This window comes from Amphibalanus amphitrite, unplaced genomic scaffold, assembly GCF_019059575.1.
Source record: "Amphibalanus amphitrite isolate SeventyFive unplaced genomic scaffold, NRLGWU_Aamphi_draft 000403F_arrow, whole genome shotgun sequence".
Taxonomy (NCBI): Eukaryota; Metazoa; Arthropoda; class Thecostraca; order Balanomorpha; family Balanidae; genus Amphibalanus; species Amphibalanus amphitrite.
In genome coordinates, this window is record NW_024881897.1 from 355058 (window position 1) to 382666 (window position 27609).

Genomic DNA, 27609 nt, shown 5'->3' on the forward strand with positions numbered 1-27609 from the left:
AAAATCAGCCACAGTAAACAAGGAGATGCAAAATGTGTAACAGGATCGTACTTGATACCTGTGATATCAATGTGCTTCAATAAAATGAATAACAATTAACAGCCTCTCGAACCATCACGCGTTAAATTGATAACAATAAATCGTGAGCCATCAGTGGAGCTAGACCGCAGGGTCTACTTCCCTGCACATATAATTGAACGCGAGTTAATCAGGGAAACGGCATTCGCCATTTGTCGGCATCGGCATTGATAATAGCATAGATATAATAATAAATATCACCATTTCTTTGTTCACTCACACCGTCAGTATACACTCACAGCAGACACAAGGGTGAGGAATGCTAGTCTGTTGAGCCCGCACCGGCACGCGCCGCCGGAGACTGGACGTTCCCCTCCCCTCCCCACCCCTCCCCTCCCTAGCACCCGGTGATAATGATAATGAGAAAACGAGCGCGCGCCTGAGAATGATATGTCCGGCAACCACTGAGACGGCATTCGAGTCTTCTTCTGACGAGTGAGAACCATGTGCCGTTACTTCACGTCACCGGACGTCACATTCGTCACACTGCGTCACGATATCGCTGAACAGATCGGTGTGGTCGCTTCCAAACGAATTGCAAGGATATCGGTCGCGGAATACCATGCGTTGCCGATCGCTGGCGAAGTCAGATGTGGTCGGCACAGCACAAGATAGCCACCCCACGTCACACAGTCCGTCACCAGGACCGCACAATTCCACCCAGGTCTGCACAGTTCCGCACAAATCCACAGCGTTTCGCAGAGTTCCGCACAGCTCCGCACATTTCCGCAGAGTTCCGCACAGCTCCGCACAGCCGGCGCCGGTTGGCTCGCGCGGCGGCCGCCGCTGGCTCACCTGGCCCTCGGCTTCAGGCGGATCTTTTTCTTTGTGTCGGCTTCGGGTTCTTTGGGCGGCTCGCCGTCACTGCGGCTGAGTTTGGACTCGATGAGAAAGGAGGCGATCAGCGGCAGTCGCCACTTGCCCTTCTCACTGGGCCGAGGGATGCCGTACACCAGCAGCTTGTAGAAGCCGATCCGAGGAGGGTGAATGAAGAAGATGATGTCACCGTCCACGTCCTTCCGCTTCACCATCGTCTGCGGTAGAGGGATACACGGACATCGGTAAGGATGTCGGTAAATAGCAGCTTTGACTGACATCTTAATCATAGCTTCAATTTTTTTTTTTTTTTTGCTAAACAAAAATTGAGAAGCATTACTAAAATCGTACTTGTTCTTAGCATGAAGATAACAAAATCAGCTATTTGTTGCATACCTACCATCTGATCGTTCCTTCATTTGCCATGAAGTATTAAATTTTCTGCGTGAGCCAAGATCATTTACGTACGTTTTTTGTTTAAAAACATGACGACAGCTAGTGGATGCCGCCCTTTTCTGTTAGCGCATCGTTATCTCACCTTGGACTCGATCTCGAAGCCGTCGGCGTCGAAGACCTGCACCATGGTGAGCAGGTCCACCTTGGTCTCCAGCACCAGCTGCTTGAAGCCGCCCCAGGTGACGATTACGGGACCCTCCTGGTTGTACAGCGAGGCGCCCATCTCGAAGAAGAAGCCGTTCGGCCCCCACGGCACGTCACTCACAGGCCAGGGGCTGAACTGACGCCGAGGCTAAAGAGGAAAAGAACACACGAATACAAATGCAATGCAGATGTCTAGTGCAGTCTTCGAGCTATTGATATAACTCAAGCAAAGATAAGTTAACAAATCATAGCACGCATTCCAAGAATCGGAAGGTGTGTATGCTGCCATTGCTGCATGCAACGGTCATTATGGTCAACAGTGAGTTAACCTTGACAGTGTAAGCATGGTGTAAACAACACCAACCTCTCAAACATACTGATCAATAGCTCACCTTCCACACGCAAGCAGCTAACTTTAACAAGAAACTAACAAGGCCTTCCGGTTTTTACGGAAACGAACTTCCCGGTGAAGCTAATAAATGACACGCACGGAGCCACCCACACAATGGTGCAGTACCGATTGCATTTCCTGGCGCCTGCTGAGTGGTTGGCCTTTCGGCCGCGACCGAAGGGCCTGTTCCATGACCCCGGCCCCGCCCGAGACGCCAAGGGTGCGACCTTTTGCGCCCCACAGGTGATCGAGTCAGACCATTCATTCATACAGGGACGGACTTGCAGACAAAACACCTAAAAAAGACTGACGCTACCTCGTAGCGTAACTCTCGGCACCCGACGTGTGGGTGACGCTCTAGCGGTTGGGGTAAACATCTCGAATAACGCCTAAACGCCAGCGCCCGATAACATTCAAGAGCAAAGTGAAAGCAACCCGTCAAGGCACCAGGAAGAGGCGAACAGTTGAGAGGCATATACCATCACGCCTCAATAGTTTCATACTGTCATTGTGTGCCGCCGGTATATTGAACGGCGCCCTCAGTGTTATTGCGTTACGTGAGCGTCAAACCGTGACCGTGGGGGGGGGGGGGGAGGGCTGGCCGTGACGGCGTCGGAGCGCACCTTGATGCAGTGCAGCAGGAAGGTGGCCAGGTGGTCGAGCGGCAGCGTCTCGTCGTCCATGATGTCCTCCTCCGGCCGGCCGTACACCTTGAGGAAGTAGGAGCCCGTCTCCGGTGGTTGGACGGTGAAGCTGCCCTGCCGCCGGTCAGCGCCCCGTAGCTGGCAGAACACGTAGCCGTTCAGCTCACTGCTCTCCACCTGCGGGAAGGTCGAGTCAGGTCAGATCACTGCTCTCCACCTGTGGGCAGGTCGGGTCAGGTCAGGCCAGGTCAGGTCAGGTCAGGTCAGGTCAGGTCAGGTCAGGTCAGGTCAGATCAGATCAGATAAAATCAGATCAGATCAGGTCAGGTCAGACCACATGCTCCAACTGCGGGAAGGTCAGGTCAGGTCAGTGGTCAGAGCGGGTCACTGCTCTCTACTTGTGGGGAGGGGTAAGGCCAGGTCAGCTCAGCTCAGGTCACTGAGCCTAATTGCGAGCAGGAACAGGTCAGGTCAGATCAGACCATCAATGTCTACCATATGAGAGGTCAGGTCCACCTGTCAGGTCAGGTCAGCTCAGATAAGCAGCTTCCGCTCACGGTGAAGGTTGATCAAATCCAGCCACCGAGTCCAATCCAGCCGTCAGGTCCGGTCAGGCAAGCTTCGATACCTTGTGTCGGAGACCACACATGCATCTCCAACCATGAGTTTAGACGGTTACGGCGGCGTTACGCCCAGCTGAGGTCACGCCATGACCCCTTGTAACCGCGACTCCGTGACGCAGCGTCTCCGTGATGTCGTGACGCTGACGCCCGTGACCGTGGCCAGTGACCGGCCGGCCCGTGATGACGCCACTGCAGCCGTGTGACACGCTCTGACCGACCCCCGCCAGGGGGCGTGACGTCAGCACAGGTCGTGACCCCGGTCAGACCAGTGACATGCGCGCCGCCAGCCGGTATCGCAATCACGGCACATATATCAGGGTTAATAAAGGTAGTGTGCCAGCTTTCTTGGACCGTATGGAGTTAATGGCCCAGATAAGGAGAACCGGATTTTTAGAACTTATCCATACCTTCAAAACTCATGGAAACGTCTTAAATTCTTCAAATTTTGAGTACCCCAGTGCGAAATTCGCCCCGACGGGTTGTCGGTCGTACCCCAACCACATTTCATACCACTATGAACAATAAATGCACACACTGAAATCGCTATTACCGATATGCTCATCCAATCAAGTTTCGATAAACCCGTTCATCATCATCTCCTGCGGTTTCGAACACGCCTGTTAGGTGGCTTCTGATGCTCGTCGAGGTCGGAATTTCCAAATACGCGTGGTGCGTCGGGCCGCGCGCTCTGACTTCGGCCAAGAAAAATGCGTCAGCTGATCATTGTCATTTCTGCCACTTGCGTGTGGTGAAATGGGGTCATAACTTATAAGACGGCTTTTTCATATCAATTATTTTACATAAAATCATATTTCAAACCATAAATAATGTTCGACAGCCAAATAAAAGAAACAATACCAATACGGGCTTACAGTTTAAGCCAAATAAAAGAAACAATACCAATACGGGCTTACAGTTTAAGGCTCGACATTGTGTTGTCTACGATTAGACAGCTGATAACTCATTCCCGTACGTCGTATGGTCGTAACACTATAATGACCTTTGCTTATTGTCACAAGTGCGCCGCATTCGCGATTGTTGCCCGACGCCTGTTTGCAGGTGAGCCCACTACAGTTGTTATACATATCTAAAAACCGAAAAACTTTTAGGCGAAAAAGGCACTATTCCAGGCCCATTTTTGATTTTTTTGCGATATTAGGTAAAAACAGAAGCTTCTTATCCTAGGAAAAATAAAATGGGAAATCTTTCAAAGGTGGCACACTACCTTTAATCGATGGACTTTGTGGAGCACCGACTGACTGTAGCTGGGCTGTTTAGACGTTCACATGCAAGCAGTGCAGGCGCAAGTATGGACTATATTGCTCTTTATTTGTATACATCATGCAAGAAGGCTAGAGTGCCGAGCAAATATATCCGTCATTGCATGGTCATTTTATGGCGGCGACGACTTTGCAGCTTGCAGCTCATTCCTGACTGGGTGAACTCAAACGGAATGGCAATTTTATTTAAATGGAACTCCAGCTGAGCAGGGCTGGAATGCAAACTCCTCAACATGCATGCACTTGGCCTGAAGAATAAGGCTCTTGACTGTCTGCTGGCACAATACATGCACGTGATGAGACACGTGACCGTTTCCGTTGCTCTTCTGGGTTTGTTGCCCGTGTGCGGTGCCTGCCGCCTATGCGTCGGTGTAAGCCTCTAATGCGCCGGTGTTTGTCACCTGTGCACCACTCTTTGTCTCTTATGCGCCCGCCGTTGCTGTCGTTTATGTGCCACTGTTCATCGCCAGTGCGCCGCTGTTCGTGGCCCATACACCGTTGCCAGTCTTCAGTGCGTCTCTTAGGTGCGTCGCTGTCGCCACCGTTTCCAGCTGGTGCCACGTCTGTCGCTCATTACAGGTCAGTAGAACCCATGAACCTCTCACGTGACCAGACCATCGCCAGTGGGCGCGATGGGAAAGGGGAGGTGTGTGACCTTGGTGACCCTGGACGCAGCCGAGTGCCATTGGACAAAAACTAACACCCAGCGGGTGACGCGAGCGGGTGGAATTCGATGGATGTGAACGTCGGGCGAGCAGCACCGCCTTGGGGGCACACAGCGACCAGACAGGAACTTTGGCCGCTGGTCAGGTCTTGTACGTTCAAAGAACCCATAGGCGCAGGCCACACGTAGTCTAATTCTAAATTCTTATCCCTCTCCTCCAAACTTTCGCACGGGTGTCTGCGTCCAAATACGAGGGACACGTGGAGTCTGACTGCAGACACGGGTGAATGAAATGGCCTCTGACGGTCGCGTGAGGCCAAGTGGACAATCGGTGAAGGCCTCGGGGAGGGTGAGAGGGGGAGGGGGACGGACAGCGCGGCTTTTGGCCCACATCGGCGGCGCCGTCCCGGTTTGGAGCGGTGGCCATCAATATTTCACCGGCTGGCGCCACGCTGCGCCGGTGTCACGGCGAGACTAGCCGACTGGAGGAGGGGCTGGAACCGCTACCGTTCGACCCTCCCCGCCCCGACCGCCCCGGTCCGCCCTGTCGCAGGCGCTAACCTCGATCATGCTCACAACCCTGGAGGGAACTGATGCTTATTGTGACCGAGAACTACAAATCTGTCCGATCAACAACCATATGGTCAACTATCTCTAACAGCGAGCAACTGCGGAAAATACAATTGATATCAATGCGCTCGTTTCAAAATATCTCGACCGCTCCACTTACCTCACTAACTGAGTAGAACTTGTACTTGAAACGCATGATGGGTCCTTGGCAGAAGATCTCGATCTCGGTCTGATGTTTGAACGACACCGGACTAGCATACAGCCGTTTGAGGCGCAACTCGTTCATGAAGAACCAGGGCGTCACCTTCGGCAGCCGGTTGAAGTCCTCCAAGGACTGTGGCATGACGATCAGCTGCCACCTGCACAACAGACGGCATCGTCATCGGTCAGACAGTGCACAATGCTGACGTATGTCTCAGAGGGCAGGGCACATAGTTGACGCATCGGTCTCAGCACACGAGGCCAAACGTTGACATATCGATAATGGGGCTCGGGCTCACAAAGAATTGGCTTCCAAGCTGCCACGTTATGTGCTCCTTATAACAGCACGTAACTTTTACATGTCGGCTGTCGTGATTCGTGTTTCAATTAAGATCCAGAGAAGACGTGGTTCTCACCTGTCCTTTATACGTAACACAGCAATATTACTTGGTTGTTAGTCGTTCAGCATTGATGACCATGACCGAATTCTCAGAGGCGATCAATGAAACTGCTCAACGACTCATGAATTGGCGCTTCGTCGTACCTAAACGTGACATCGACATTATAGTCACAAACGGAACCTGGGTTTCTTCCGAAAACAATAGACAACTTCAAAAGGCCCTGATCACGCGTGTGGTATTTTCTAACCTCATTAAGTCAATTCCATGAGGCCGAGGAGAGGACGACGCTAAGCTCTTATCGTCACTCATCTTATTTTTGCTCTCTAAGCTTGATAACTAGATCAGCACCGATTTGAGCATGACTATGAAATGGGACAGTCATTGTTGCACAGCAGTTTTGCTATGTCGCGTTACAAGCACCGGTCTCTGAAAGTGACCGTGTGGGGTATAGGGCCAATTGAAATGAAAAGGAATGCACTGGGAAAAAGTAAACATTGTAAGGTAAATCCAAATGTATTTTGCAGGCCCTCCAGGCTGTATTTAGCGTTACGGCAAGTAAAAATTCTTATACATTCATGCGTCCAGCACAATTATATATGTATATGAGTTATACTCAAGCTTGAGTGATCTGGCCGGTGCAGTGGCAAGGCTCGTGGGTGGGCCACATATGTAGTTAGTAGCTCTAAGCGCAACTGCACCCGAATTTGACCCACGAAAAGTTTCGCAAATTATAATTATTATCGTGAGTAAAAAATTGTGTATAGTAAGCTAGACGCTGTGTGATAATAGCTATAGATTTAGCCATCGTTTTGCCCGACCGCGATATCACGAACATCCACCAAAGTCAGCTCCGCGCCCTGGCCGAATTCATCACTTGAGCGGACCACATTCATCACCGAGTGCATTAAATTCATCGCTGAGCACATTTCGGGTGGCCATCCGGGCCGCAGTCACGGCGCAGCTCATCAGGCTGATGTTTGGCCGTGCACCAGTCCCCCCCCACAATCAACCCCCCCCCCCCACCGTCGTCGGCCCCCACCGTGACCCGGCCGGTCGATTGCACGGCCGGCCGTGCCGCCGGGCCGTACCGAAGGGGCGTGCTCGGCCGTGCCGACCCCGACTGATGGCGGCTGATCAACTCAAACGACTCGTGGCGTGACCGGTGTGTAGTGGAGCTAACCGCGGTCAAGACGCTGCGGGCGGTGTGCTTATGCTGGGGAACGGAACGGGAACCTACATAGACGGCACGGAAGTCTGCGGGCCGGGAATTCACAGAGTATGGCGGTCCGAGAGTCGGGGACTTACATAGTGGGCGGAACTGCTCAACTAACTATAAAGACCGTGCTGATTGGTCCTGCAGGCGACCCACTGGGTAGGGTTTTCACAGAGGAGGGTACGGCGTCGTAGCAAGCCGGGGACTCACAAAGTAGAACGGCACTAATCAGCCGGGGTTGACTAAGACCGATACTGGTTGGCCCTGTCACATACTATTATATAGAGAGAATAGAGAAGTATGTAGCCCAGGGCGGCACGCTGGGCCGGGGGTTTACAAGAGTAGAGTACGGCGTAGTATTAAGTCGGGATTTCACAGAGTAGGACGGCGCTATTGCGCAGAAAGTTGACAGATTAGGGCGACGGAGCTGGGTCGGGGACTCATTGGGAAGGGTGGCATTGTTTTGGTGCCGTTAACTGGGACAGCCCTGCTGGCAGGGGCGGATCCAGGAAAACTGCAAGGGGAGGGTCATGAATCGAAGTGGTGCCCCTACCTATACCCAAAATTAAAAACTCAACGGATTTCGTCCACTTCATTTTGGTGGTGCCCCCATTTTCAGTTTTTTATTTTTATTTTTTTATTTTTAGTCAGTATCTTAACTCTTAGCCACAACCACATTTACCAATTGTAAGCAAGTATATATGAATGTGCTACGTGTATATGTTACGGGTCATATGCTAACTTGGGCAGTATGCAAACTACCCGGGCAGTATGCAAACTACCCAACAGCCCGGGCAGTATGCATACCGCCCGGGTAGTATGCATACTACCCGACCCCTTGGGCAGTATGCATACCGCCCGGGAAGTTTGCATACTGCCCGGGTAGTATGCATACTACCCACCTTTCAGCTCACGGGCAAGATGTTTACTCGGGCAATATGCTGACCGTGGCTCGTGAGACTAGTTAATGCAATAGCTTGCATATACATGTCAATGACAGACGCTTTAACCCGCGCCGGGGCGGTGCTCGGCGCCAGCCGTGCCGGGCTGTGGGGGGGGGGGGGAATTGAACACTCCTGCTCGGCTCCTGTGCCACTTAGCGGCACAGGAGTAAGCGGCACGTAAGATGCGGTAACCGGCATTCGAAATAGCGTAAAAAATCATGACGAAAATCATGACTCTAGTCACTTTTTTAGGTCAGAGGCCAATTTTACCAACATAAAAATAGACGCCTGCTGCAATTTCTCGCCTCAAGACGGCTTCACATACGGAGCGTTAACGGTAAAGCCCTATCCGCTTATGTGCCCATCGCGTTTACGTTCCGTATGTGAAGCGGTCTTCAGGCAAAAAATTCCAGCAGACGGCTATTTTTCTGTTGCTAAAACTGGCCTCAGGTCAAAGAATAGGGCACCAGAGGTCATCAAAGGTTAAATTTCCCCTTTTTCATTTTTTTTTTTTACAAAATTGCCCATAATTCAGTGTATTCGATAGCTCTTTTAGCGGTTTCTGGAATAAGCACTCAAAGTTGATCTAAGCTTAAAATTTGATCTGAGGTCAAGGTCACCAGTTTTACCAACAGAAAAATAGCCGTCTGCCGGAATTTTTTGTCCAAAGACCGCTTCACATACGGCGCGTAACCGCGATGACCACGTAAGCGGATAGGGCTTTACCGTTAACACGCGCAGTGGAAGGGTTGCGAGTACTACGCCCAGTGGAAGGGGGGCGGATGTCGCCCCCCCCCCTAAGATCTCAGCTCCCACTGGAGCTAGAAAGACGAAATTTGGAGGGTAGTTGGGGGCCCAGGTGAACTCTGTTGTGTGCGAATTTCATGACCCTAGGTCAATATCTTCAAGGTCAAATGAGGTCAAAAGTGGTCAAATCTGCCATATTAGCGACTTTTTTGCGCTTACACGCCGATAACTCAAAAAGTTACCGGCCGATTTTCTTTTTTCTTTCACTATACGAAAGAACATACATTTGTGAGTATGTATGATGAATTTCTTGTTAATCCAACGATAAATATGGCAGTTAGAAGCCTGCTAAGCGTAAGATGTCGCCGGCTGAAGCGGGATCGGCGGACGCGGGAAACGCGGCAATCACAATTTTGTGTTTACACACTCATAACTCAAGTTGTTACCGGCCGATTTTCAAAATTCTTTGACCATAAGATTGCCTGTACATTTCTTAGTCTTCTCACAAAAATTGACGCGAATCGAATGTAATCAGCGGTAAGGAGCGCGATGTAAAGACGGAACCGTCCCGCCCCGGCACAGTCTACAATTCAGGCGGCGCGTAACGGCTAGCGCCGGCCGCCGCGCCGCCGCGCCGCCGCGGCGGCAGGATGTTTGACTTTACACCGCTATTACTAGAAAAGTTGTGAACCGATTTTTTTATTTCTTGCACGAGAAGATCCGCAGTTCAATTCTGGACAGGTAGCCAAAATTTCACATTGATATCATGTTTGCGGCGCGAGTTATTGGCGAAAAACAGGAGGGGTGGGCGAAATCCGCCCCCCCCCCCTTCCACTGCGCGTGTTAACATATGTGAAGCGGTCTTTAGACAAAAAATCCGGCAGGCGGCTATTTTTCTGTTGGTAAAACTGGCCTCTGACCTGGTAACCTGACCATAATAATTTGTGACGTCTTACGTGTAAATGGTTTCATGCAACATTAGCTATTGAAACTATATTAACGCCCTCTACAGATCCAGGTGCCAAACCAAATCGAGTGATGACACTATAGATCTGTCGTCATTTCAGATGAAAATGACTTGTTGGCCGCCGGCTAATTAACAATAAAATTCTGGGAAAATAATTTTAAGTCTTTATATTCCAATCGTTACTCTACCCTTCAATCGATAAATCACGTTTGACGGCAAAAAGACTTCGCGGTTGACTTACGTTACTTAGATAGTCATTAATATTTTGAAAATGGACATGGAATACACAACTTCAATACAAGAAGCGGGCAGTATGCAAACTGCCCAAGCTTTTGGGCGGTATGCATACTGCCCAAGGGGTCGGGTAGTATGCATACTACCCGGGTGGTATGCATACTGCCCGGGCTGTTGGGTAGTTTGCATACTGCCCGGGTAGTTTGCATACTGCCCAAGTTAGCATATGGCCCGTAACATATATATGTTGTGGACGCTGAGTAGTGAGTATTTACCAGGAACGTTATCAGGTAAGCGAATCGTTGTCAGTCCGACGAACTTGACCCTGGCGTCTAAAGGGTCTGTCCTTGACACTTCAGGCTTGTCAGGGGCACCAAAGTCCTTCCAGGGACACCACAAACCTGTCAGGGGCACCTACGGCCTTGTAGGGGCGCCACAGGCCCGCCAGGAAGCAGGGGCACCACAGGCCTAGCAAGGACACTACAGGCCTGTCAGGGGCACAACGGGCTTGTTGGGCCCATGAGCACCCCTAGGGGCAGGGGCACCACAGTCCTTCCAGGGGCACCAGAGGCCTGCCAGGGGCACTACAGGCCTAGCAAGGGCACCACTGGTCTATCAGGGGCACCACGAGCCTGTCATAGCAAGGCATCTCAGGCTTGTCAAGGCCCAGAGGCACCACAGGTCTGTGAGGGGCACCAGCGACCTAGCAGGGGCACCAGTCAACACAGGTCTGCCAGGGGCGCCACAGACCTGCCAGGGGCACCACAGACCTGCCAGGGGCACCAGAGGTCTGCCAGGGGCACCGCCGGCCTCGCAGGGGCACCTTGGGCCTGTCAGGGGCACCAGAGGCCTGCCAGGGGCACTACAGGCCTAGCAAGGGCACCACTGGTCTATCAGGGGCACCACGAGCCTGTCATAGCCAGGCATCTCAGGCTTGTCAAGGCCCAGGGGCACCACAGGTCTGTGAGGGGCACCAGCGACCTAGCAGGGGCACCAGTCAACACAGGCCTGCAAGGGGCACCACAGACCTGCCAGGGGCACCAGAGGCCTGCCAGGAGCACCACCGACCTCGCAGGGGCCTGTCAGGGGCACCACGGGCCTGCCGAGGACACTTCAGACTTTTCAGGGGCACCAGTTCTCTCCGGGCGCAGGGGTACCAGCGGCCTGCCAGGGGCACCACAGGCCTAACAAGGGCACCACGGGCCTGTCAGGGGCACCTCAGGCTTGTCAGGGCCCAGGGACACCACAGTCCTTCCAAGGGCACCGCAAGCCTGTCAGGGGCACCAGAGGCCTGCCAAGGGCACCACTGGCCTGTCAGGGGCACCACAGGCCTGCCAGGGGCACCACCGGCCTTGCAGGGGCGCCTCAGGCCTGTCAGGGGCACCACGTGCCTGCCGGGGACACTTCAGGCTTGTCAGGGGCGTTACAGTCCTGTCAGGGCCCAGGGGCACCAGGCCCGTGGTGTCCCTGCTAGGCCTGTGGTGCCCCTGGCGGTCCTGTGGTGCCTCTGTCAGGACTGTGATACCCCTGATAGGCCGGTGGTGCCCCTGGCAGGTCTTTGGGCTTCCGGGCCTCAAGGGGGGGGGGCATGACCCATGTGACCCCCCCTTGGATCCGCCACTGCCTGCTGGGCGGGGGTTTTGCAGGCCTGGACGGTATTACTGGACTTATGTAGAATATCCAAGACAGTTAGGGTAAATGATAACAATAACGTTGTCATTTATCCTACTGGACTTATGTGAAATAGGGTGGTGCCGAGTGCTAACTGACTGGAATATCAATAATTGGGCGCCAATGATGTGTTCGAAGGAGCTGATGTGGTCAGAAATGCCACCACTTTCATATGAATTGGACCGTGTTGCTGGGGGATCTCAAACAAAGGCGGTATAGCAGCATCTAACTCATTTAATTTGTTTTCTTTCTAAACGAAACGCAGTACATATTCATATCATATCATTATTTTAGTACCAGCGTGCCAAGTATTTGAGGAAGCTGACACACATTGGACGAAATACATAACTCAATGACTGGCTTGCTGTCCTTGACCCAATTACCTATATTTGGTGACCCGTGGAATGTGTCGCGAATGACCCAAACAAGATCATTAGCCGACTGCTTTGCACAGGTTCAGGGCAGTACTCGATGGAAGCTCGGCTCATATAAAATGAATGTTTTCCTGTGAGTGAAGACGATGGAAAGACATGGTGTCAGTCATGAGAAGGCAAGGCACGTCACCATTCTACATTCAGCAGGAGCTATTAAAAAAAAAATGATACACTGCAAGCCCGTCACTCGAAAGTCATTAGAGAGTAGAGTCCGAACCGGTCAAGGCTTGTCAGATGTATGCTGGTATAAAGCCGAAGAGATATGTGCTAAATAATATCGTATGTAGAGGCACAAGTCGGCTGTCCACTTGGAGGCAGAGCGTCATTACGATTTGTTCATCCTTGCAACTTTGAAATTACCTCACTATTTGATAGCTTATAATTCTTCCCATGACTACATTTTTTTGCCTTTTGAAGATACTCAAATATAGACAAAATAAAATATCAGAGATGGAATGTTCTCCTCGAAACTTTATTCAGCACTTTGAAACAAAGCTTATGAGACCCATGCAAGAAGCTAGGAAAACGCCATTTGTTGGAATAAGGTCGAACAACGGCGTGAATCAAATACGAATTTACGTCTCGTTATGTAGTTGGCTTTGTTTCCCCACACTTATATCCTTTATCAAGTCAACGTGCAAGGAAACCATGAAATACAGAGCCAATACATGTTTTTGCCAAACAATAAATCGCATTCGAAAACTGACAGGAAAACACCACTGAAAATGATTAAACTGAACCCCATGACAGGATATATTCCGCAACGCATCGTATGACATCATGGTGGGCACTAATTTACAACAAAACGAAGTTGCAAGGCCGGCTATTATTAGCAAGTCACCTATCGAATGGTCTCGGAGACTGATTATCCAATTTATCCCGATTATCTCCAATCAGCGGCCGTGATTGTGTGAAGGCGACGGGCGTGTCAGGTCGGACAACATACGGCAGTACTCACGGCTGGCTGCACGTGCCAGCGTGGTTCAATTGGGAGGGGGAGGGGTGACTGGCCCAGGGGCTGCCGGATACTGGGCGGAGGGGATGGCCCGTGGTCTCAGCTCGTACTGCGTACGAGTACATATATAACGAGCTGAGGCCACTAGTTGTCGGGAGGGGCGGTGCTCTACCAGGAAGGAATGGTCCGTCGGGAGAGGGGTGGTCTGTCAGGAAAGTTTACAGGCGAGGTAGAGGTGGTAGAGATGGTCCGTCGGGCGGGGCTGGTCCGCCGGGCCGGACAGGGGCTCAGGTCCGCTGGGCCGAGTTTGGGTGGTCTGCGGTCTGCAGTGGCGGTCACTGGTCCATGAGCTAGCGAGTAGCGACCGGCACCGTCCCCCCCCCCCCCCCGCCGCAGCCTTGGGCGGTCGCCAGGCGTAATTCCGCGTTCAACAGTCGCCGCCGGCTGACGGCGGTGTGTTGAACGATCGCGCAGCTTCCGTCTGAGCCGACCGTGAAACAGTTCACTAGCCGCACTTCACACTTTATCTGACCTCAGAATCCACCAGTTTCCGGGTTCGGTGTAAATGTTCGGTGAACTATTGCTCATTTTCTACCCTTATTTGTGGAAACACGTTAGCCAGCGAAGCGGTTTCAGTGAGGGCTGAATCGGTGCTCGATGTGTGATATTGGAAAGAACCTGCTGCGCTCCTTTGCTCGACTATTTATAAATTCGCAGTCGAGCTGAGATAGAAGGGCCCGATTTGTCACATGACACTTTATACCATAAACCATGGAGCTCAGACGCATTCCGTGGCACTGTATAAAGCCAGTGCCTGGTACGTTGCATGCTTGGCTAAACGTCAAAAGCTCTGGGATCTAAAAACTATGGCTGGGGGCTATATGGGCTGGTATCCGATCCATAAAATGCATTCCAATTTACTCCTGTGTGAGACATACACTCCTGTGTGTACATAAAATACACACGAAATAGAGGCTGATCAATGATCATGTTATCTATGACTGAAAGAGTGATCAGGACTGATTTGACGAGCAGAAGTGGGCGCTGACGGACTGGTGCGCTGGAACTGGGGGCGACGGGTAGACGTCATTACCTCGTTCCAATCCGGCCGCAGTGGCCACGTCAACAATGACCGGCACGTCACGACCCCGACCCACGACCCACCGTGAATGCCACGCCAGGTCACAATTAACGGCCCACACTCCGCGACAACCGCAGCCAAAAGGTCAAGGACCGCACCTGGATATGGTCAGCGATACTGATCAATACGCTTATTAACATTATGCGGCAATGTTATATGAATGGTCCGAGTGGTTTTTGCCACTGACCGGCAAGAATACTTTATTTTCCTCACACAAAAAATAGATGTGGAATCGGTTGGTCTATTATGCGTCATATAACGCTCGCTCGTCTTCCCTGTCCCCATGGATGAAGTATTTACTCTATGGAAATCTCTAATCCATGCTGTCCCGTAACATACACTATAATAAGCTAGGTAATATAATAATTTTCACGCTGGTTGAGACGAACCTGGAGGTGGTACACATTGCTGTTGAATTAGACGGCACCGTTTACCAACTCCAGAAAAACTGACTCCCTCAGGTAGTCCTCTAAATCAGGCTCAGCATCTTTTTCATTTTGTGCTCTGGCAACAGCTGCAGTGTGTTTTCCATTGCTTTGCATGGCCAACGTGTCATACTGGAAAAGGAAGTTACGCTTCCCCCTTTCAGGCTTTTCATCGTGATATAGTTATCGTATAAGAACCTTCGAACAATTTGATAGCATTTGCAAGCGAAATTATATTTTGACATCGTTTTTTGTTGATGGTCATACTGCCCATTGGCCACACTCGCATGGCTGATCAAAGAGTGGCTGATGGGCTATACTTGCTTCAAAAAGTGCCTCAAGGCCCTGACCCCTGTCCGCCCTCGACCCAGCTACACCCTGTCCGAAAGGTGTAGCCCCCCGGCCCACATCTCATCACTCACCGGTCATAGTCCCTCTCGTTCTCGTCGAAGGGAAAGTGGGTCCAGCTGAGGTCCTCAGGGTCCGCCAGGAAGAAGAACTCGTTGACACGTGGCACGAACTGGCCCGTGGCGTCGGTGAAACCTGAGGGGAACAGTGAGCGCCAGTCAGCACGTGCACACGCGCACACAGACCAGGCTCATAGCAGCACGTGCCGTGCGTGCTGGCATTGAGGAAACGCACGATCGGCGTACCTTTTGGATTATAACCAATAGCCGGCGACCTTTCCATAATCTAACTACCCAGTCAGGCAAGGGGCAGTTCAAAGGAGCACGATCCTCCGTTGTGACCATTTGTGCATCTGAGTGGCGATAGCCTGTGCCACCGAATGGTATCCATGCCCCGGATTGGCTCGGGCGCTGCAGTAATCACTTATAAATCAGTCATCAACTAATGCACCGTCTTTTGTGCCGCCGTGACTTAATCAACTCAATATCTTCTTGTTGTCCTCTCAGCATACCCGCAGCGTTGAATTAGTTTCATTTGAAAAAGTGCATCCGAAAAAATACGAAGTGTGAAGTTATCGGCCTGCTGACTGCAGACTTTTTTAGGTTATTCGATGGCTTTCTCATTAGCTTGCTGCCAAAGCTGCCAAAAAGCGAGGTTTTTGTTTGTGTTAATCGTTTTTAAGTCTATCGCAAGTGAGGCTGAGCAGCGCATGAGGTCGCATGAGGTCATCTAATGACGCACATACTGTGGCCTTCGTTTTACCTAGCGTGTTATTGGGGAAACTGTTGCAGCAGCATCACTATTAACCCTCGCGGGCCCGGGGGGCGTTTTTAGACCCCTCCTGGCGAATATTTGCGATAGCTCCCGAACGCCTAGGGATAGGAAAGCGAAACTTTCAGTACCTTTTTCCCATCAATTTGACATCTTCTGAAGTAAAAAATTTGGACCTAGTCTCTTTGATGACGTCACAGGGTCGATTTTTCTAGACTCCTGCACGGCAAACTTCGGCGTCACAGACGCGAACTTCAAATAGCTGCTGAAAAGAGTTTTAGAGATAAAAACAAATTACGAGCACGGTTGTGTAGCGTTTGACCTAGACAAAAATAGAAAAATAATTTTGGCGACCTGAGGTCAGAGGTCAGGTCAACGACCCCGAAATGTGGTTTTAGTTTTTTTTTTTGCAAATAACTTCGATAAAAATGGTCCTAGAGCTACGGCAGTGGTACCATCGCATTCACCTGGTCAAGCCGCGTCGAATGATGTATATTTTGTTTGGAAAAGGTCAAGTTTTATGTTGACCTCATGTGACCTCGAATGACCTAAATGATAAAGCTGTATACTCATTATCATCAAAAGTTGAGATGTGAGGGTGCAGGGCACTTGTCGATTTGTCATGGAACGCCTCCTTTGGCTGACCTTGACACATGAAAGGTCGTTTATGATGGATTTGTACTCGCTGATCACGAATCTGGCATCTATTTTCCTCTAAGTCTTCATTCAGAGCTTCCGGATGGCAAAATTGTCTTATCTATTATTACTAACTTGAATCAGTGAAAAAGCCTCTAGCAAGGATACTCTTCTGTGACTTTGACCTTTGAGCAGCCTCGTATCTTAAGATGAACCTCAAATAGGAAACTGATAAGCCTCAAAACATTTCAAAACATCTTGGAAGTTAGCACGCAAGATGTACGAAAAAGTGCAAAGTTTGAGGTCAATTTTGAGCGTGACCTTGAACTTGATCTGGGCACATTTTCGGAATCCTCAGATCCTCTTCTTTTGTTTGACACCCAATTTTGCCGGTTTTATGCATCCTGGCTTCCTCTGGAACGCTTACTTTGAGATCACTACACATGTGCCGGTTTTTGCCTTTGACCTTGAACTCTGACCTTGAAAATTGACCTGAGGTCAAAAATTTTGGGTGCTTTAGAATCTTCTCGCAAGTGCCTTTCGTTTGGTATCGCTTTTGTTTCCGTAGCTCCCTTATTTACGGAGTTAGACAGGGGGCGATAAACGCCCCCCCCCCCCGGGCTGCGGTGGTTGGGATTACCCCCCGGTCCCGGCCGGTTTAAGCCCCTGGTTTACATCAGTCGGATCTTTCTATATCTTTTACTTATCTCTCTTATCATAGGTTACCTATTCGTCGAGTTGATTTGTTGAAAGTTGCACAGTTTGGGGCGTGTGACCCAGCCTTGATGAACCGTTTGTGGTTATCACTTTGACCTGACCTTATAAATTTGCGAAGAACTTGTGCGATTTTTCGGTGGCCTGAATACCACTAAATGCTATACGCTGACCAGGAGCACAAAATAGACCACCTCGCCCCAGGGCATCGCCCCCGCTAGTTGGTCAGCTGCCCCCACCCCCAACTAACTAACCAAAAAGCCGTGGTGGGACCCTTGCAAGTCACTCCTTTGGGCTGATATAGTGATAAATTGCCACGTCGGCGAACGTGAGGGGTTATTGTGCCTATGACCATAATTTGTATTCTATGTAGTACCTCTGTTGCACAATTATTGTACAAAATGAACTAGTTGGTCGGCAAATGATGCCAATTATGCTATGTTAACTGTTAAGCACTTACGAATTTGTATCTACGACACGTTTAGCTGATTTATCTTTAATGATATCCCAAATATGTGTCGATAAAATTGCAAAGCATAGCAACAGTCACAGCTCAACTGCTGCGTTGCGTAATGTTTATCGTGCATTGCTTGACTTTATGCTTGCAGTGCTTGTGAAGTTATTGAAAGATCAGTCAGGCGTGCATGTATAATAAAAGTGGATCTTTTATCTTTTACATCCTTCACTTCACGTCTTGGATCAACGATCGTGTTGAATGTGTGCATAGACATCCAATGTCTCAAATGGGACTCAACTACACCAGTAAAAGGAATATGTTGTCGTCATCCAGGAACAGTTGTCGTCATCCAGGAACACATGATAACAACGTGATCCAGGGGAACCCGACGGTGGTGTGACGACATACATGTCACACCATCCCTCGAGGAAGCAGCACGACAGAAGTACCATGGGGTCCATGATCCGGGCGCCGCGCCGGTCCATGATCATGGTCCACCGACCACCGACCACCACCTGATGAAGCGTCTACAACCCATTAGGATTTATAAATATACATATGGGCAACATCGGGAACAACTTTGCCTCCCTCCTGCTCAGGGGCTGCAGTTCCACTATCCACCGCCACTGAGCTCGACCTGTAACCTATGCGACACAGGCCACTGGGTGTTTGGTTTACCGGATCAATCGGTGACATTTGTTCAGCGCCGCTTTGTGGGAATAGCCCGTGCAGTACGGGGAGTAAGTGTTGGGACCTTCCGAACATGTTGACCAGCCGCTGTGTTTCAGAGTTCAGATCCGGATCGATTCCTCCGCCCTCTGTCAAACTCCAGTCATTTCTTCAACTCTCAGCCATCCCTCCAGCCCTCATCCCTCAGTCCAAAAACTCCAAGCCCTCTGTCAGACCCTCATAGCTCCACACAGTCCAGTGGCTTTCGGGGAATCACGGTAGCCCTTAGTCAAATTTCACATCTCCGTCAAATTCTCAGACCCCTGTCAAGCCCTCAGGCCCAAGTCCCTCGGCCTCTACCCCAAACCCAACCCTTAAACATCCGATCAGCCACCGAGGTTGAAATGCAGTTGACTTGGGAATGAGCTCAACCTGAGATTCCTGACCGTTAATTTTTATTCAGTAGTAATAACTGTAGTTTCACGGATTTTTTATTTCGTGAAGTTTTGTGGAACGTTACATGGATGCCGGGGATACCAATGATCAAGCTATCGTAGCGTAGCGTATTTCAGCACTGCCATGAGTGCCTATTCGCACATGCATTTAGTTACACATTATTTGTGTCCATCAAGCAAATGGGATCTTTTGGTTTGCCTTAGCTTTATTGTCTTACCCGTCCTTGAACTGAAGGTCAGGGGCGGGCTGTATAATAGATGCCTAGCGCAAAGCTGTTCCTTGCAGAAGCTTCAACCATTAGCCCTTTGGAATGCAGCCTTCTGCACCAAGGTCACATTGCACATTATTTGGTGCATCCTCAAGGACGCTCCTCGGTGGCCCACATGCTCCACTTTTGGCAGAAAGTTTACTCGGTCGGAAGTTGCCTGCGGGCAACTTCCACAATACCACAGAAATGACTTCATGAATCATGTGTTAATCATTTCCAGGCGATTATAAAATGTTGTAAATTGATTCATCACTCAATTTTGTGACATATACAATTTTAGTCTTGTGTTATAAACAATGTGACTATAAACAAGTATAAACGAGGTGTTGGAACTGGAAGGTGAATGGTACCCAAGAATGGTACCTTCCTTTTGATACAATTTTAGATATCAATCAATCTATTTTAATGCACGTGCTGCTTGGTGTGTGCCAAGTAACTATGTGGTTCAACATTCAAGTTGGCGGGACCTTGCTGGTATTGCTCTCTGTCACCGTTCACCACGGCCCATGACTGAGCTAGCCGCCGCGGCTCTGGTGGCCGGTGGCATTGCCAGCCAACTGTAAACCACACAATGAGGTAATTAGCAACAGGAACTGAGGCAACGGGCGACGGAAACCGCAAGGACGGAATGAGAGCAGGACATGGCGCCAGATCCGGAACGGCGGGTCTTCCTCGCCTGAACTGCTCGTACTTATAAATGTGTTTTTTTCTTTTAGTTGACGTTTATTTTGTAATTCATTCGAACTTCTACGTAATTGTGCATGAAGACTGGAATATTGATCCGTTATGGTTAACGGAATTTTGTTATGATCTATATTTTCCCTTATGTTTTTGATCCATCGACTCGTGAAATAATGGCATAACAATATTGTGTGACGTACGTGTCAACTTTGAATACGAAGGGCATCCTTGAACAATGGACAATCATGCATTTATGAAAAAAAAATCCTGTCATTGAAACCCCGTGGCTTATGCACACTGGGCCGCCGAGCACCAATGCCGTTCGTTCGACCATGTCTAATCAGCTGCTCCTGACGTCGCGGCCAGTCGGCTCACTCGCCGGCCGCCGCACTTCGGGTCATCACTCACGGTCGTGTGCAATGACGCACTGTGGGACGGTCCGACGGGTCGTTTGGCCATCATTCATCACCATTGACGCTCTATGTGACTGCTGGCACTTGCCTGTATGAGTGGCCAAAATAGCCGACCATCGTCCAGTGCCGTGGCTGATGCAAGTGGAGGTCAGCAAGTGGTATGCCCAGCTATGGATATCTATCTATAAAGAGGTGACGCTAGTGGAGACGGCTCGCAGGGGCCCGGAGCCGTGACATCACACAGCGAAATACTGGGCTGATGTCTGAGGTCAAAGGTCTGATGTCCTCGATTCTCGGTTTAGTGTTGACGACGAACTGGGGCTTCAAAAAATTATATATTTTCTCATTTCCGGCAGCTGACTCAGTATCGTTGTGATGTTAAAATCATCCATCAGGCATTGTTGTTTATCTTTTTTTCTAGGCTTTTAGCGAGCAGTTGAGCTATGTTAATTGTAGAATAATATAAATATGAAACAACCTGGTCTGAATCGGAAGAAAAGTGGTTTCTGAACCAGTGCAGATAATTTTTGTATTATTTCCCGGCACATCCTGGCTGGAACTAAAATGCAAGATCGAAGCTTGCCATTGAAAACACTGTGAATTGATTCCATCAATTTCTACTGCCTATTGTTGTCCCCAGTGTGCCTGATCAAGAAAGCCAGCGCAATACAGCGCAAACCAATGGTACATCATTCATCGAATTGATAGATCATTGGTCCATTTATCATACAATCTCCCATCCGGCCGGCAAGAGTGCACCTGTCTTGCAGAAGCAGCCAGACGCCAAGGGGTCAGCCCCATCCGTTTCCGTCCCGTCTCAATCTATCACTTCCTGTCCCATCTATCCCTTTCTGTCCCGTCCCATCTTCACTCAATATACCCTGGTCCATTCGTCCCACCTTTTCGTCCGTCCGTCCGTTCGTTCCCGTCTTTCCCATCCCTTTCCATCCCTTCCCATACCATCCTTTTCTTTCTAGTCCCGCCTTCCAGCTGAGCAACCCTGAACGACCGGCGAGCAGCGAGTGACCATTTACCAACGGTCACTCTGTCACGTCGTATAACGGCGTCTAACGACACGATAGAACCTCACTGACCGTCGGACCTTGCGACGACTGCAATCGATACGCATATTAAACAGTCGCGGCCGGTGTCGTCGACGGCGACGGGGACGGGTGCAAGGCGCACCGTCGGCACCGTCGCATCGGTACCGTCGGTCCTTGTATGTGGATCGTCGGTAGCCCTCCGTCGGGCGGCAGTACGGACCGACTATTTGCTCACGGCCTCGGTGTAGCCTATATCGGCGCTATGCGACACGCGAGCGCTCTATGCCGCACTGAGCCAGCCTGTCGCTTTGCTGACCGAGGAGTCTGGAGGGGGGGTCTTTTGGGTCGCACTGCAGCGGTGTATGTGGCGCCTTTGGGGTCAGACGGGTCTGGCACATAGTCAGAGAGCTGAGAAGCTTCCGTGTCCTTATAGGATCGTTGCGATCGTAGACTTCCCTCCTCCATGTGCGATGGAGTTTGGTCAAGTTATATGACGTTGAATTTGTTGCATTGATGCTGGTGTTCAATGCCTTCTGCGCGATAAGATGCTAATAGAAACAAAAATGCTAAGCTGGCTAAACCCCCTACATTATAAATTTAGACCGGCGCGGGATGTATAATATAAGCAGCATCGGTTTCTTCTGTCGTTTTTTTTTTTGTATCATCATTCATCACCTGCTGTCATCGTTGCATCATTATTCTTCCTTTACCTTTTGTCACATAATTGGTCGTGCAGTGCCATTTTCCACGACTGCCGGTACTAGTAGCCTATTCACTGTCATTATGCCGTACCGCTCCAATAGCCGGCTGACTGGTTATACACGCAACAGAGAGGGAAATGAACGCTTGCAGGTCCCGAGCTCGCATAAACTGCGCCTCTGGGAGCAGCCGGACACGGGGCGATTATGGTATATAGCCTGACATATTTGTCCTTCCCGCTCATCTATGATATAACACTATGTGTCTGTGTATGTGTATATTTTATCCATGTATTCTGCTCATCAATAGGTATGTTGCATGGAGACCGGAGCATATATTTTGTTCATCGATGTGTTTGCATTGCATGGAGACTGAAAAGGCTGTGAGTTTTCCATAAAGAATTCTTTTAGTGGTACTTAGCTGAAATTTGCAAGCAAGCAGCATGATTCTTGGTAAAGCGTGGTGACTTGCTTATTTATTTTGTATAAGGATACCCGCCATCTGTTCCATTTACCTTCTGCTCAATTTACCATTTACGGTGGTTTGGTGGTTTGCTACGGTGGTTTGGTGCTATGTTGTGGTTTATCTGCGATCAGGTTTTTCCAGTGTGCGTTCAAACACAAGGCCACCAAGCACCGCTATTGACGTAATGATGTTGACATTGTGAGCGTCTGATATCGAAATCTGCGCAAAATGGCGATATTTTCAGGGAAAGATTGCTGCTCCGCCGCACAACTCTTTACTACCACAGCGGGGGGCAGTTTGCGGCCTGCGGACGGTGGCCGTCGCCGTGGCGTCACCGGTTACCCCCAGTCCCATGGTCAGCGGGTAAGACTGCAGACCGTGCAGCGGCGGGCAGCCCACGCCGCCAAGGTCTCAGCCACGCCCAGGCCCAGGGGAACAGGCGCATTGCACGGTGGCAATGAATACCTCATTCGGGGCGAGTCAGAACTTCTTACTCGTTGGTGTGGCATTTTCCGATCTTTTGATCACTGGTCAGTCATTGTCTTGGATGTTATGGGCCTGTAAAGTTCGCTTCTCAGTGATTCGTAATTGTAAAATACGCATTTTTAACTATGCCGAAGTTTCAATACATTATCGAGCTCTTGCAACCAAGCATGGACATAGTTTGATGGTCCAAAACACCGAATGTTTTGGTCTTCAGCTTCAACCTATGCATTATGTATAACGCATCTGTTCAGCCAGTTCGGACTAGAGGTGGCAAAATGTGGACCCGAGGACCCGGTCCAAAGAACCAGTCTGGACCCATATGGGTCCAGACCGGTTCCTGGAAATTTTCTAACGGGTCCAACCGGGTCCTACCATAAACTATACATCTTGCACACTACACATCATTGCAAAATATGAAGTGAATGAAGTGAATCTTTCTTTGCACACAGTAGCTCATGAGTATTTCCAGTAGGAAATAGGCTGTTTTACATGATGCAACTAATGATACCTTCAAGTAGTATGTATTAATTGATTTGGGGAACGGGTCCAACTGGTTCCGATTCCAACTAGGTTCGGGTCCGACTGGTTCCAGAAATGTCCAGCCGGGTCTGGTTCGAGTCTGGTTCCCAAAATTTTCGTCTTTTGCCACCTCTAGTTCGGACGATAGTTGTGGTGTGCATCACATACATTGCAATGCTTCTCTCCTTGTAAGTACCCAGCATGACGTGTTAAGTTTGTGTCTTGCTGCAGAAGTGATCAATGCAATGCCTAACGAGCATCTTATGACTTATTCAATTCAGGGTGCATTCAGGTTGACGATGCAATTGCAACACATTTATAATATACTATCCGCGGTGTTGAGAAGCTGAATAACTCGAATGAATAGTTACATCCCCCTCACATGCACCTCATGTTATACAATCCTGGAACTGACCAGATCTGCTCCCCAAGTCCCCCATGCACCCCATGCCCAGGAGAGGACCACCTCCTGTTCCCGCCTCTGTAACTAACCTGCTCCCCACGTGCAGTCCACCAGCCGCCAGGAGCCCCGCACAAACACCGCGTTCCAGGCGTGCGTCGCGTCCTCCGCCTGCCGGAACTGGTGGCCCGGCTTGTAGTCGTGGTTCTTGGCGAAGCCATGCAGCCGCTTAGAGCGGACACCCATCAGTTCACAGAGCTCGCTAAAGAGCAGCACGTACTGCCGACAGACGCCGGCGCGGCGCCGCAGCGCGCCCGTCGCGTCCAGCTTGCTGTCCAGCAGGCTCCAGTCGAACCGGATGTTGTTCACGATCCAGAAGAAGGCGGCGCGTGCCTTGAGGAGTTCGTCGTCTCGACATGGCTGCGCGAGGTGCAGAGCTAGTTGTGTCAGCTCAGACGCCAGTTTTGGCGGCGTGTCCAACACCCAGCTGTCCACCATATCGAAGATGGACATGTCGCCGATCAGCTGTGCCTTCTTGAAGGGCGGCGGCACGGCAGCAAACTCGGGTGACTCGTCGGTGACCAGGTCGTTCTCAGTCTGCACCCCGGCGTCACGCCGCCGCACGCGACCGGGCCGCTCGGGGCGCACGATCAGCTCGTGCAGGCTCTCGTCGGCGCCGTTGAAGCTGCGCGTCAGCCGATCGGCGGGCGAGATCACGTCACGGCCGTGCGTCTGACTCTCCTTAGCCTCCGCCTCGGGCACCATATCCACCTGACTCTGAACATCCACACCTGCGCCCTGCGGCAGGGCACCCAGTGCCGCGTCTAGCCGCGTCTGCATCGACACTGGAGGAGGTGAGGAAGCATCCAGCAGTTCCGTCAGCGCGTCACTGGGCGCCGGAGAGCCATGACGCGTCACGGTGCGTGACGCCGGCGTTAGCTGCAGCAGCTCCGTCTGCGTGACTCGGCTGACGCGCTCAACCACAGTCTGTGTGCCGGCGGTGCGGGTGAACCGGGCGCGCGGTCGGCCGGCCACCTCACCACCGCCGGCACCGTGCATGATCTGCGTGAATCGCACATCAGTCTGAACACTGACATCGGCGGCGAGCTGATGGGGGAGTCTATACGTCTGCGTCTCGGCGTCGGTCCGGTCGCTGAGGTCCCAGTCGAACTCGTCCTCGTTGAAGACGTTGTCCGTCTGCGACTGGGACGACTGCATGCTCTGCACGGCCGTGGTGCGGCGGCCGCGCAGCGACACCATGGGCTGCAGCAGGGGCGTCAGCAGCGGCAGCGCGCGCAGCTTGTCGGGCACCCAGGCCTCGCGCGGAGCGCTGCTGCCGGCGCTGCCGGCGCCGCTCACCACCAGACGGTCACCCTCGGCTTCGTCAGTCTCGTCCGACACGCGACTGCGACCACATCCCATTATCTCGGACCTGACGGAGGAACAGAGATGGTCAGAGAACGTAGTCCAACTATCCTAGAACTGTCTGAGGGGCAGGGTCTGGTCAGGAAAGAACCTCCCATAATCTCAGACTTGTCAGAGGCAAAGGCTGGTCAGAGAAGATATAATAAAATGGGCACAATTAGTCACCTTAGACAGATCAGGAAGAAAACTTCTCCGAAGTTCCATCACTGGTAATCAAAACACATCATGGGCTTGTCGAAAACCAAACACGTTTTCCTTCTCATCTGCCCTGAATGTGCAGGATAAGCCATCCCGATTGTCTAACACGTTCAGCGCAAGATGGCCTCGTGTAACTTTCTGCACTCTGTCTGAACCTGATCCAATATCAGTCAGTTAAAATATCATATGCAGCAGATTTAACCCGCGCCCCACTGGGGGAGGGGGCTATTCATAGCACCCCCTCCCGTTTTTTCTGCAATAACTTCCAAACCGCTTGACGTATCGACGCCAAGCTTTCAGTACCTTCGGCTGCATCAATATGACACCTTGCGTCAAAATTTGAGCTTCGTACCTACCATAGGTCGGCCGGAAATGACGTCAGAGTGACGTCATGTTCGGCCGATTTCGACGCAAAACATTGAACCACGGCAATCGCTCCCAAGAGCTCAGTTTTTAAGCTAGATCCAATTTCTTTGCATGAGAGGACTCAGAATAGACTGCGCTATCAAACTGCTATCTCGAATTTTCGAAATCTTGAACATTTCGAAAATTTAATATAATAAAATTCAAAATTTATATATTTACATTTTTTCAATTTTTTTTTTTGTATTTTCGAAAAAACCGGAATATATGTGATAGAACGCATTATTATGACTAACTCTAGTAAGTTTAAGCTAAATATCTTCAAGAATGGCCAAGTTATACGCATTATTGCAAAAAAATTCATAATTATTAATTTTTCAAATCAATTTTTAGCACGTATTTGACATCGTACGCCAATATAAATAGCACCATCGTGTTCCTGAGCTCAAACTGCATCCAACAGACACCTTTTTTGTTGAAAAATTTCAACTTCAAAATTTGACCTTTTTTGACCTGAAAGTGACCTGACCTAAGCTAAATTTGACTCAAAATGACCTTGAATGACACAGACGACATCAAATTCGAAATTTTTGGCCTAAATGGACCATAAAACATGTGTCACGTGAGTCGTGACCGACGCATGATATAATATTTTCGTGACCTGTGATGACCTGACCTTGACCTGAAAATCAAAGTACAAGTTTGGTACCCTCAGGGTATCTAGAGCATCTGTTCACGAGTGTGTGAACCAAAAATGAGCCTGATCTGATTTGTAAGACGGCGGTCAGAGCCCAAAACGTGAACAAGCCAAAATGCTAATAATTTTTACTTTGACCTGACCTGTGACGTCATCGGTGACCTCGAGGTCAATGAAATTAGGTTTCGTTCGACAGTTTTTCCGGGGCTATCAGACGCCGTTTGAGTTTTGACGATCGGCCCAGTAATTTCGGAGTTAGGAGGGGGGCTATGAATAGCCCCCCCCCCCCAGTAGGGCGTGTTATACGCAGACCCCAGTGGGGCGCGGGTTAAAAGAATTATTGTTCGGTTACATCAGACTTCAGCGTAGTGCCCATGCGAACTTCCTAGAAAGCGACCCTGCGCGTATCCACCTTCTAAACGCTGCACGAAAACCTTGCTTTAATGTTGAATGAAGTGTGTCCACTGGCTTTTCTTTATTTCAAGACACCAAATGGTTTGTAACAGTGCAAAAGATTTGTTACTTTAGATAATGCCTTTACTTGGGATGATATTTCAATAAATTTTGTCTCCTGGCCATGTGACTCGTGACCGTATTTAGTGATCCTGCAAATGTGCATTATGCACACATTTCATATTAAATGCTTCCTTTTGCATGTGCGGAACCTGTTAACTTTTTCATAAGTCCATTCTCGGCAACCGCTGGTCACCTATTTGCACTTCACAGAAAGTTTACCTTTCGGTCGTTACTATCTCTTTATGAAGTCTTTGAATTTCCTCCGACGGCTCTTCCATTTTGCATAACGTTAGCTCTGCATAATGTTAGCTCTGCGGTTCCGTGAG

The 27609-nt window shown here is 50.2% G+C and overlaps 1 protein-coding gene across 1 annotated transcript; it reads right to left on the reverse strand.

Moving 5' to 3' along the window:
* Window positions 1–410: 410 nt before the first annotated feature.
* On the reverse strand, window positions 411–27561 carry LOC122390624. Its single transcript, XM_043383771.1, has 7 exons — window positions 27503–27561; window positions 24177–25516; window positions 15422–15542; window positions 5827–6025; window positions 2509–2706; window positions 1433–1642; window positions 411–1112 (listed from the first exon to the last, which is right to left on the reverse strand). The coding sequence occupies exons 1-7, from the start codon at window positions 27559–27561 to the stop codon at window positions 870–872; spliced, it is 2370 nt and encodes a 789-aa protein (XP_043239706.1). The 3' UTR covers window positions 411–869.
* Window positions 27562–27609: the final 48 nt, after the last annotated feature.

Coding starts and splice junctions, on each gene's coding strand:
- LOC122390624 (XM_043383771.1), bottom strand. CDS start 27,561: ATGGAAGAGCCGTCGGAGGAAATTCAAAGACTTCATAAAGAGATAGTA. Junction 1,643..2,508: donor TCCTGCTGCACTGCATCAAG/GTGCGCTCCGAC, acceptor TTTCCTCTTTAG/CCTCGGCGTCAGTTCAGCCC. Junction 1,113..1,432: donor GCTTCGAGATCGAGTCCAAG/GTGAGATAACGA, acceptor CCTCTACCGCAG/ACGATGGTGAAGCGGAAGGA.